The sequence below is a fragment of the Nothobranchius furzeri genome, chromosome 9 (assembly GCF_043380555.1).
Source record: "Nothobranchius furzeri strain GRZ-AD chromosome 9, NfurGRZ-RIMD1, whole genome shotgun sequence".
NCBI lineage: Eukaryota > Metazoa > Chordata > Actinopteri > Cyprinodontiformes > Nothobranchiidae > Nothobranchius > Nothobranchius furzeri.
In genome coordinates this window covers 69550961-69562422 of record NC_091749.1, presented here as the reverse complement: position 1 = coordinate 69562422, position 11462 = coordinate 69550961, and the positions used below count along the sequence as shown (strand labels likewise).

At 42.4% G+C, this 11462-nt stretch overlaps 1 protein-coding gene across 4 annotated transcripts in view; it reads right to left on the bottom strand.

Annotated features, from left to right (window-relative positions):
- Nucleotides 1-10234: 10234 nt before the first annotated feature.
- adamtsl7 (ADAMTS-like 7) overlaps nt 10235-11462 on the bottom strand; it is a 45854-nt gene continuing 44626 nt past the window's right edge. For all 4 annotated transcript variants that reach the window (XM_015954087.3, XM_015954086.3, XM_054732604.2 and 1 more), the window contains 2 exons: nt 10730-10874; nt 10235-10610 (listed from right to left, as the gene is read on the bottom strand). In XM_015954087.3, coding sequence (XP_015809573.1) covers nt 10468-10610; nt 10730-10874 — 288 coding nt within the window. In that variant the 3' untranslated portion in view covers nt 10235-10467. The remainder of the gene's footprint in view (nt 10611-10729; nt 10875-11462) is intronic.

The following is an 11462-nucleotide window of genomic DNA, read 5'->3' as shown; positions in this document are numbered from 1 at the left end:
TCACGTTCGCCCGACGTACGATTAGACACGCATTTATATAGTTTCTCAGAAACAAAAGTTGATTTGGGGGTGACTTGCTCTTTAACAAAGTAAACTTGTCTACTTTCTGCTTCAAGAATCACTGAAACCAGTTTGAAAGCAATAGCTTAAAGCCGCTGTAGTGAATTTACAGAACAAGCTAGGTTTGAATGCAAACTGATGATGATGGTCTGAAAGCAAATGTTAGCAGAGGTTTTTAGACAAATGCGAGAGAACTACTTCATTAATTTATTATTTATTTCATGTTATATCTTTATAGCTATGCTAGAACCTTGTTAAAGAGCAAGTCACCCCCAAATCTACTTTATTTCTGATAAACTATATAAATGTGTGTCTAATCGTGCTGCCCTTTAGTGCATTTTAGTTAAAATTTTAATTTTCTGCCTAAAACTCAGTGTTGTGCCGTTGTCAGGTAAAAACTCTGCACTGCATTTGAATTTAAATCTGCCATTGCTATTGGCTAAGAGGTACCCTAGAACGTTAGCTGGTACCATATGATGTCACGATGTGGTTGTGCCCCTGTGTGAGTGTGTGTATTTGTTAGCGGCTCTGCCCTCTCGGTCTGCTAGGCAACAGCATTTGTAGCATTTTTCAAACAGGAAGTGGGAGTGGAGTAATACTCTGGTTGGGGGTGACTTGCTCTTTAAGATGCATCTTAAATGTTTTGAGCTAATTTGTTTTCCATATTTGCCGTTTTAGCTTCAGGCTGCGTGGCGGCGCAGTTGTTAGCACTGATGCAAGAAGGTTGCAGGTTCAAAACTCAGCTGTGGTCTTTCTGCGTGGAGTTGCATGTTCTCCCCGTGCATGCGTGGGTTTCCTCCAGTTCCCCCCACAGATCACAACGTGCCCTATAGGTTAACATCGCTTCAGATAAAAGCATCTGCCAGATAATTAAACATTAAAACTCTGGTGAGGCTTTAACAGAAAATGTCATTTTTACTGATTTCGCTGTTTATGTCACAGTAAAATGTAATGTTTGGTGAGAAAGTGGCGGCAGTGAGAGATTAGGCTGGGAAGAATCCCGTGAGTCCGTCGGAACGTTGCTCATCATGAGTCAGATTTGTTGTGATTCATTTATTTTAGTGAGAAATCCTCATTTCCTTGTTGCTTTCTGAGTTTTTCTCACTTTTGCTTCATCTGCTTTTGAAAAGTTACAGTTTGCATAAATAATTTTTAACACATTTCGTTAATATATTTAATGTGTTTTTCCTTTTTATCGGCTCACAATTAAGCAACATTCCTACACGCTGTCACTGGAATGGGGAGAAAATAAAATGTGCATTTGTAATCGGGAGAGTTTGGACCCTGGGAATCAGGTGGTTTGGGGAACAGAAAAGACTATTCTCTGTTATTTTATATTTTTGTTTTTCTCTCCTCCAGAATCAGAAATCCCCCTGCCGGGTTATAATCAACTTCATGCTTGCTTGGTTGTCTTTGTTATTAGAGTTTTATCCTCCGTTTAAATTGACATCTCCTGAAATAAATAGGAATGCTCTTCAGGCACATCTCTTGGAGCTGGAACTGACCAGGATTTCGTCTTGGGGGCTTTTCGTTTGACGGTGTGAATAAAGCGTTTCTACCACTGACTTGTGCTTTGTTTGGATTCCAATATTGGGTAAATCAGTGAATCTGGTTTCTGACTTGTGACCTACCATCTATTGTGATAAAATCATGTTTTATTGTTTTACACTCAGAACGAAGAAAATGTTATGATTTTAGGGTGTGGGTCCTGCAGCAGAGGTTAGCAAACAGAAGCTAAAGCCAGTGGCGTGCCCAGATCTTTTAAAACGGGGTGGCCCAGTTAGTGCACTTCTTTATGCATGGGTGGCACCAATGGTTATGATTTTTTTTACCCCAAGCATTTTGTAGACAAGTCTATTTAATGGGAATTCAGTGGGGTGGCCAATCAGATTCCAAGGGTGGCATGTGCTACCCCAGGCCACGCCCTGGACGCACCCCTGGCTAAAGCTAAGGAGAGAAGCAGCTGTGGAGACCGTTAGATGTGGGTCAGCTGTTGCTAATAAACTTCAAGCAGAAAACTGAGGGAGACCATGACTTTAAGGGGAAATAAATGACTGAAAACAAAGATTTCAGCTAAGATAAGAAGCTCAGTTTACAAAGTTTTACAGGAAAATTCTAATTAAATTTCCTGAATTTCTATTAAAAATCTAAAATTCATCAGTTTTCATCGCAAATATTCTGCATCAAACTGGAAATTTCTTTAACCCGTTCATATTGGATACATTATTTTTGCAGAAGAACACTAAAGACATGAAATATTTTAGTAGAATAATTTAGCAAGTAAACATGAGAAAAGGCAGACTGCGGTGGTGCTGAAACAAAACCAAGCACCCCCATACTATCACACCTCCTCCTCCGTGCTTCTCAGTAGAAATCCTCCATATGTGAATGCCATCTGTTCTCAACAGACATGAAACTTGCAGCCAAATGTTCTACGTTTTAGCCTAACCTCAGTTCTTTCTGTTAACTCCATAAATTATTCCCATCCCAGCTGAGGTTTATCTGCTCATTCTGAATAACTAAGGTCTAATTCAGACATCTAAAAAATCTAAAACAGAATAACTTTTGTTGTTTATTCGTCTGCATGATGCTTTAATTTTACAAACCTGCAGCTGTGTTTATTGTGTTGACCAGGATTATATTCAGCATATGCAAGTCTTTCTTGGTCAAATAAAGGTTTAAATGAGTAATAGTGAAGTGAAATTGTATGAGGATAAGAGATTTATTGTATGAAAGTTTAGTTTTAGTGATTTTTATCTAAAAATTGTTATCTTTCTAGGTCTTTCTACACTAAAAATCCTGAGGTTTTCTTCATCAGAGCCTCTATCTTCCCAATAGAACTACAACACAAGAGTTTTAGTAGGTAGACAGAGGAAACTAACTTCTTTTTCTTGAATATTGATATCCTATTAATAATAAAAGTGCTGCAGAACAAAGAGGAAGTTCAGGATGAGGGCAGCAACAAAGTGAAGCTGCTGACAGAAGATAAAAGGGCGATCCACAGGACTATAGAAGAACATGCATGTAAAATACAGTCATCTAAACCACAGGTGTCTAACTCCAGATCTCGAGGGCCGCTTTCCCACATGTTTAAGTGTTTTCCCATGTTTCAACACACCTGATTTCAATCAGCAGGCGATCACCAACCTTCTGGAGAGCTTGGAGCTGCTGCACAGGTGATTCAACTGTGTTGGAACAGGGAAACAACAGAAAGATGCAGGATACCGGCCCTCGAGGACCGGAGTTTGACACCTCTGAGATGGTTTCTACAAGTTTTAGGGGGCGGACCATGTTAATGAGCTCGGACTAATGGGCGGCCTGGTGCAGCAGAGGAAGGTTGTTACCATGGAGACTGGTATTTACTTCATCCGCTAGCTGCTGGACTAGGCGCTGGTTGAATTCAACCATAATTCCTACATCAACAACTCCAAGACTTTGTCATAGAATGCAGAAGTTTTATCCAAAATGTCTCAAAACATTATTGAGGTTTCTCATCCAAGGGCACCCCCAAGGGGTGGCCATCCCTAGAGAATTGCTTATGTTTCTGCTGCTCACCGTTTTAAAAAAGTTTTTATCTCCATAGTTTAAAATTTTTTTTGTGAACACAGCAACAGGTGAATTAACCTAAAAAATTTTAATTTCAAATTAAATTTGGGATAACATTTTAAATAACTGAAATGTATTTTCTAAAATGTGTGTTTGTAAAATTTAAGTTAAAGAGCAAGTCAGCCCCTACCAGAGTATTACTCTAATCCCACTTCCTGTTTGAAAAATGCAACAAATGCTGTTGCCTAGCAGACCGAGAGGGCGGAGCCGCTAACAAATACACACACACGACATTGTGACATCATATGGTACCAGCTAACGTTCTAGGGTACCTCTTAGCCAATAGCGATGGCAGATTTAAATTCAAATGCAGAGCAGAGTTTTTACCTGACAACGACACAACACTGACAGTTTTAGGCAGAAAATTAAGACTTTAACTAAAATGCACTTAAGTGCAAATCTATTGACTACACGTGTCTGCAGCACGATTAGACACGCATTTATATAGTTTATCAGGAAAAAAAGTAGATTTGGGGGTGACTTGCTCTTTAAGTGTTTTGGATACGTACTGTTATTTTAATAAAATCAAATAAAGGCGCAATGCAGCACAGTTTTATGGCTTTTTGTCAGAATGGCTGCAGGCAGTGAAACACAAAGCAAAAAACTCCAGAGCAACCATGTGACTTTGCCCCCTAGCCAATCAGCAGCCAGAATCACAATGCCCCCCAACTCATTCTTGCCAGGTACCTCAATGAGGCAGGGGCTAAAAATAAGGGAGAAAGTTGAGGGAAAATACCGAACCGTGCCTTTGGGAACAGTGGTTGGGCCGAGCTGCATCAGAGTGTCAGTAGTGTTCCTGGAAAGAAAACACCGTAATAGTTGATGCACAGCGTTCATAAGGCGGATGGAGTCCCGGATGGATAAACAGCAAAGCTGATTTTGAGAACATGTTGCGTTTCCAGCGTGCGACTGTGATGACTGGATGCTGCACCAGCAAGCTTGACCAGCATCCACCAGCACCAAGCACAACATGCTCTTACCAACTACGCTGGCTTTTCCAGCAGGTACTCAGCCATTCACGTATTAGCGATGTTTGGTTAGCTGCGACGGCCATCTTGCACTGATAAATATTAGATATGCGGGGTTAGGTATGCAAGGCTTCAATTAGTAAAATATTACTTCTGATTTTTTAGGTAAACCTGATTGAAGGACTTGTTAAAGTTGATCCACAGTAGGACTTTTTCAGTGTGGATGAGACCGACTCCAAAGGTTGATCAGCTGTAAACGGAAATCCAATAAATACATCCTGCGAGTTTCATGAACATCTGTCCAGTCAGAGCTGGATTAAATAAATGGACTACACTAGGCACGCTGCATTTTATGCCCCCCCCCCCCCCCCCATCGATGTTATTTAATGAATTGAAATCTGAAACTTACCAAAGTTACTTATAAAGGTTCATTCACATTTTACGTAGCCTAGTCTTTGGTTACAAATTGGTTGTTTGTATGTAAAACATTCTATCAGACAATTTTTTATATTAATTATACGTCATTACACAGCTGTATTAAATGCTAATAAATTATCCTCATCTTATCCATTGTGAGTGTCAATGTCAAGGCGGTTCCAGTAAATAACCACTAGGTGTCATTATACTATGTAAACAGAGCAAATATATTCATCTTATTTGCTCTGTTTACATTTAATCAACACATTTAATTAAAAAGATTTTCTGCAAAATACAACAGCTTACAACATTTATAAATGTTGACAAATCAATCACATGATGGTGGAAAGACATTCAAGAAGAAATGGATTCATTTGAATGGACTGAAGCATGTTTTAAAGGCGCAAAAACAAACTATAAACACGCAGCTTAAATTATTACAGTATAAGTTTAATACAATCTATAATCTTAAAAGAAAGTATTTTAATAAAATGAAAACGTTATCTTAAGTTTTGATCTTGCTTTATGCTCATTCAGGCTGTTATTGCCTCTGCTGAATCAGAAATGTCTATTTTCTGAGTGTGAACTTATTGTTAGTTTTGTTATTTGAACATTAATAAAAATATTTAGAAATAAAAATTAATAAAACCAGCAACACTTACCAAGGAAACCATTTAGCATGCTCCACTCCGGGATAATCTTCAGCCTTCCAGCATCACAGGCCTCAGTCGCAGCAGAAACACGTCTAAAGAAATGTTCCTTGGTTAAGCTTCGGTTTGTGTCTCCACATTTCCTCTGTGATGCAGAGAAATATGCAATATTTTGAGAGGGATGGTTTAGTGCAAAGTACTCACGCATCCTGTCATCAGTTTGGTTATGTACCACTGCAGGATCAGATGTAGCTTGTTAACACCCTTTCTGGGTCTAGAGGCTCCTGCTGTAAGACTAGATTGGGCTCACTTCTGGCTGGCTGCTGTTCTTCCAGTTCATCCTTCTGTGACGGCGTTGGTGCTACAGCGTCTTCCGCCGCATTTCCCGTCGCATCTTCGGGCTGTGTCTGCTCTGGGTCTGGCCTCTGGCTCTGCTGACTCGGGCAGGTTCACAGCTGTCGGACGGCAGCCCGAGCAGCCCGACAGAAGCTTCTGTAAAGCCCCCGCCGTCTCTCCTTTTGTTCCTCTTCATTTTTTTTTCTTTTTACGTTTTGCCACACCCGAAAGCATCGTGAAAGTTAGCCTACTCAAAAACACCTGCTAGCTTTGTTGTGTCCCGCTCTGACTGACCGCTTCTCTGACGTCCTTCATTGGGTGGCGCCCAAGTTGTAGAATACAGTCATGGCCTGGCGTTAATGTGACATAGCTAATGTAACGGTCTATGGTTAAGATAAACAATATCACTATTTTTAGTTAATTAATAAATATTGAAATAAACTGTAGATAGGAGTCCTATCCACAAATTATATCATAGGAGATTTGTACATTTAATTTTAAATTAATTTTTAATTTTGTCCCTCTGTCTGGGCCCCATCCAGCCAATCAGGCCCTAGGCACGTGCCTACTTTGCCTTTGCGTTAATCCGGCTCTGGTGTTTCTCTCTCTCTCTCTCTCTCTCTCTCTCTCTCTCTCTCTCTCTCTCTCTCTCTCTCTCTCTCTCTCTCTCTCTCTCTCTCTCTCTCTCTCTCTCTCTCTCTCTCTCTCTCTCTCTCTCTCTCTCTCTCTCTCTCTCTCTCTCTCTCTCTCTCTCTCTCTCTCTCTCTCTCTCTCTCTCACACACACACACACACACACACACACACACACACACATTCTTGTATTTGTACCCATGTTGGGACTTTGTATTGACTTCCATTCATTTTAGTGAGTCCACTATGCCTAACCCTAACCAGTGTATTCCTAAAGTTGTCAGTAACAAAAACTCAATTCACATCTTATCTGTATACCTCACCCCTAGGGAGTACTCCGTATTAAGACTGGGTTTTGGTCCTAACAAGGACCATCGGTCATAAGAAGGTTAGTAAATATCCCAAATCCGGTTTCACAAGGGTACAAATACAAGCGCGCGCACACACACACACACACACACACACACACACACACACACACACACACACACACACACACACACGCACGCACGCACGCACGCACACACACACACACACACACACACACACACACACACACACACACACACACACACACACACACACACACACACACACACACACACACACACACACACACATATCAAAGCTCCTGAACAGCTGTATTTGTATCACAACCATGGAAACTTTCAGTTGTAAATAACACTGTGACCACTAGATGGCAGTAAGCGATAAAGCACAAAACCCTGTCTGGTCTTTTGTTGGTTTTCATTGTTGAATAAATCTATTGATTAAACAGATTCAGTTTCAGTTTAAACATAATCTAGACAGGATTACAGAGTGGATAATTTCTGAAGGTTAATCTACAGCCTACCAGGTGATAATCTGAATTTACCAGCATTTAAACTGTTTTCCGAAAAGTGAACACATTAAAGGTTTTGTCTGTCCTCTTCTGCCCCCTGGTGGAAATATCGTGCAACGACACTCAGGATCCGGCCTCCTGAAAACTTCCTTCTCTTGATTTCCAGGCGAGGAGAGACCCTCTGGTTGTGGACAGAGTCGGGAATGTCATACTGGTTTAGTTTCTTATATAAACACGTTATTACATTGTTTGTTTGCTTCCAGTGGCGTCTCTGGCAGGACACGAGGAACAGCAACACAACAAACATGTTTTTACGATGTGTGCCGTTTTCCAAACACCGATCGAGTGACTCTTTAATAAATAAGTTCTTCGTGTCAGACAGAAGTCACCAGAAGTATGCTGGTGCAACAGCTCTCACACCAAATAAGTCACTTGTCCAGATTTACAGTTGATAAATTTAGGTAGACCTTGGACATTTCAACACCTCGTGGTTTGATTCTGATGTGTGCTAAAAGTTTTAGGAGCCTTTTACAACCCCGACTGGCAACATAATTAATAAATATTTCACTCATTCGTCTTTATGTTGATCAGAAACTTTTAGAACTCCTGAAGGCGTGAAATCCGAATTACATCTGATAAGTTTTCTTTGGGCCGAATAGCTCAGAGAAAGGGTTGGAGATTGTGTCCCATCCGAAAGCCAGAGGCCAAAAATAGTGACAGGCTGACCAGGAAGGAACGTCTGACCTCCCTCTTCATCTCCCAACTCCTCATGGAGAATCCCAACATCGTCCATTCCAGAACCTCCTCAGCAAACTCTTTCTGATCAAGAGCAGCAGCTTTGATGACCTCCTCAGCTGAACTCTACGGCTTAAGCCTGGTTCATGCTTCTCCGTCAGCTCCGCAAGGGACAGACACGGGTTGACGGAAGCGTTTTGCTCTCATACTTCTCCGTCTCCTGGGGAGTGTTGCAAAGCAATTCCCCGCCAGGACACCAGAGGGCGTAGCGCTGTTCTGTGGTATCCTGTCATGTATCGGTCCAAGATCGTGTGTTTATATTGTGTTTTTTGTATATAAGAGACTTTTTAACACAGACAAATTTGTCTCTCATCCTCCTCCACCTCTTCATGCGCTCGCCACCTCTAAACCCACGTTTCCTGTCATTTCCGTCCACAAATAAAACGTTTGCTGCGCATCTTTTCACTCCTCCAGTCACGGGGAGTTAAACGTTCATGTTTTTAGAGTTTTTTGCGAGGTATTCTTCAAGCTTCTCCGTGTCTGCCGCTAGTTATCCTCGGTTTACTTTATGTTTTTGAGGGCGCGATGGCGGCGGTGTAGACGACAGCGGCGCCCTGACCAATCACAAGCTTGCGTTGTCCGTCTCGACTGACGGATGTTTAGAAAAGAGAGCTCGACTCCGTCCGTACTCGCGGAGCTCTCCAGCAGGCCCGCAAGGACGTTGCGTGTCTCCGCGCTGACGCAGACGGAGAAGCATGAGTCAGGCTTAAGTCTGAAGATCATTCCAGCTGCTTGTTTCCGGGATCTCCTTCTTGCTGGTGTGATCCAACATCTCATGACCAAAGGTGGGGGTTGAAACGTAAACGGACTAGTAAATTCAACATCCTCCTCAGCTGCCGAAGTCCTGATCCATAAGTCCGTCTCTTCCTCCATGCATCCATCATGTTCTCCTGATCCAGAGGAAGCATTCCAGCTGATAACCTCTGACTCCCATCCCTCTCCATCCTTGATTTGGTAGCACAGAGATCACATCACCAACATTCAGGAATGACAAACAGAAGCTGGTGTTATGTAACCGTTTATTCCAGTGAAACAACAACTCACAAGCTGGAAAATGACCATTTGAGTCATGAGCTGCATTATAACCCTGCTTTTCTTTTAAGCCCCGCCCCCTCCTGAACACTTCTGGAAGGCGTTTTCTCTCCTGAGGTTACGTCAGCTGGATCCTCCGGAGCGGGAACAGATGTGCAGTACTGGTGAACGAGAGGTACGTTTGGAGGGAAGGTCTAACGACGTTACTGTTTGTTAACGTGAAACAAACCAACAGCTGATAACGGATTCAACCAGAACAACTTTTATCTCAGTCGTTCAAACGCATTTACATTTTTAATCATCAGCTGCCTTTACTCCACCAACCCTGGGGATAATTCAGTCATGGTTTCTGTGTAAAATTCATAAATAGTTCCTTTCTGAGTCCTGATGGCGAGCTTCAGCATCTATATTCCTTACTAAGCTAGCAGCTCTTCTCTGCTTTAATAGCAGCCTCCGCGTTTAAGTAGAAATGTGTTCAGTTACTGTCATGAAGAAACTTTTATTTAATATGTTCATCAAATAGGACAAAATAGTTTCTCAACTTGAGGAATCATGTGAAATAGTACTTTTTTTTTTTAGTTTTTGCACTCTTGTGTAAAATGTCGTGAAATTTAGAAGCTGTTTTAACAGTCATCCTAGCTGTTAGCCCATCAGTCCTGTTGCATCTAAACTAGCTTTCTGCAAAGAGTCGGACAGAAATGATTTAGAACTTTTACACAGAAGCACACTTTGAAAAGCTAAACTGTCCTTTCCGTTAACCTGCATTCATCTGAACAGAGGCGTGCTCTCCGTTTAACCCCGTCGTGATTCCTGGTTCAGCAGCATCCTCTTCGTGTCTCATCAGAGCAGAGATCTCAACGCTGTGATGTGGAAGAAACGTTCTGCAGATCTGCTCCACAAACAGTTAAATGGTTTCTCCCTCACAGAGCAGCTGCTGATTGGCCCCCAAAGAGAAACAAAAGATGCAGGATAAATCTGGATCTTCCTCGTCCCAAACTGAGAACTGTTTCTCCAGATTCATCAGTCTTCTTCAGCATCAGCATCATTGAGTCTGCTGTTAGCGAGGTCCTGCCTGTCCTCTTCCCCAGGCCGGGTCGGGTCCTGATTCTGGCTCAGCCCGGTAGAGCGCGCTAGCTGCGGCCTCGACGCACGGTCTGTTTGTGGGCCATGCGTGAACAGGAAGCACAGCATGTGGTTTTATAGTAGTCGTACACGCAGAGGCGGGCCTGGACCACCACGTTACAGTTGAAGTACTGATCCCTGCAGTTCTCGTCTGAAACAAACAAACAAACTTCGTTGGTTCTCAGGATCACGTGTTGGCAGGGATGCTAAAGCCATCAGGAACCGGCGAGCTCGGCGCTTTTCCAGACAGCACGAGGAAAGCGGACTGACCGACGTGAGGTGTGCAGGGTTCGGGGCTGCAGTCCTCCCTCGCCGCTGGTCTCAGCTGCTCATCACAACCCTCAGAGGACAGCGTGTCGTCAGAGAGACAGCGGACCTCCCGCACGCGGAAACCTCCCTCGCAGGTCTTTGAACACTGGAGCAACACGAATCAGGAGTCAGGATCGTGTAAACAGAACGATTCTGTCATCACGCCGTGGAGAACCGCGGGTTTCTGTCTCAGCTTCTGTTACACTTCTTTAGCTGATTTCGTACAGCTTTACTTCAGCGACGTCTCATTTGGTAAATGTTAACAGTAATAAATGTAAAGTAAGCAAACAGATCATTTAAATCTGGAAAAAACTACCAGAAATCTGATCAAACATCTTGTTACTATGGTGATAATGATGGTGAAGCAACGCTTAAAGCGCAAGTCACCCCAAATCAACATTTTTTTGAGGATAAACTATATAAATGAGTGTCTGATCGTGCTGCAGACACGTGTAGTCAATAATTCGGCATTTAAGTGCATCTTAGGTAAAATAAAACTGTCAGTGATGCACCCTCTTCAGGTAAAAACTGCACTGCATTTGAATTAAAATCTACCATCGCTATTGGCTAAGAGGTACACTATGATGTTAGCTGGTACATTATGATGTCACAATGTCGTGAGTGTGTGTATTTGTTAGCGGCTCCGCCCTCTCGGTCTGCTAGGCATTTGTTGCATTTTTCAAACAGGAAGTGG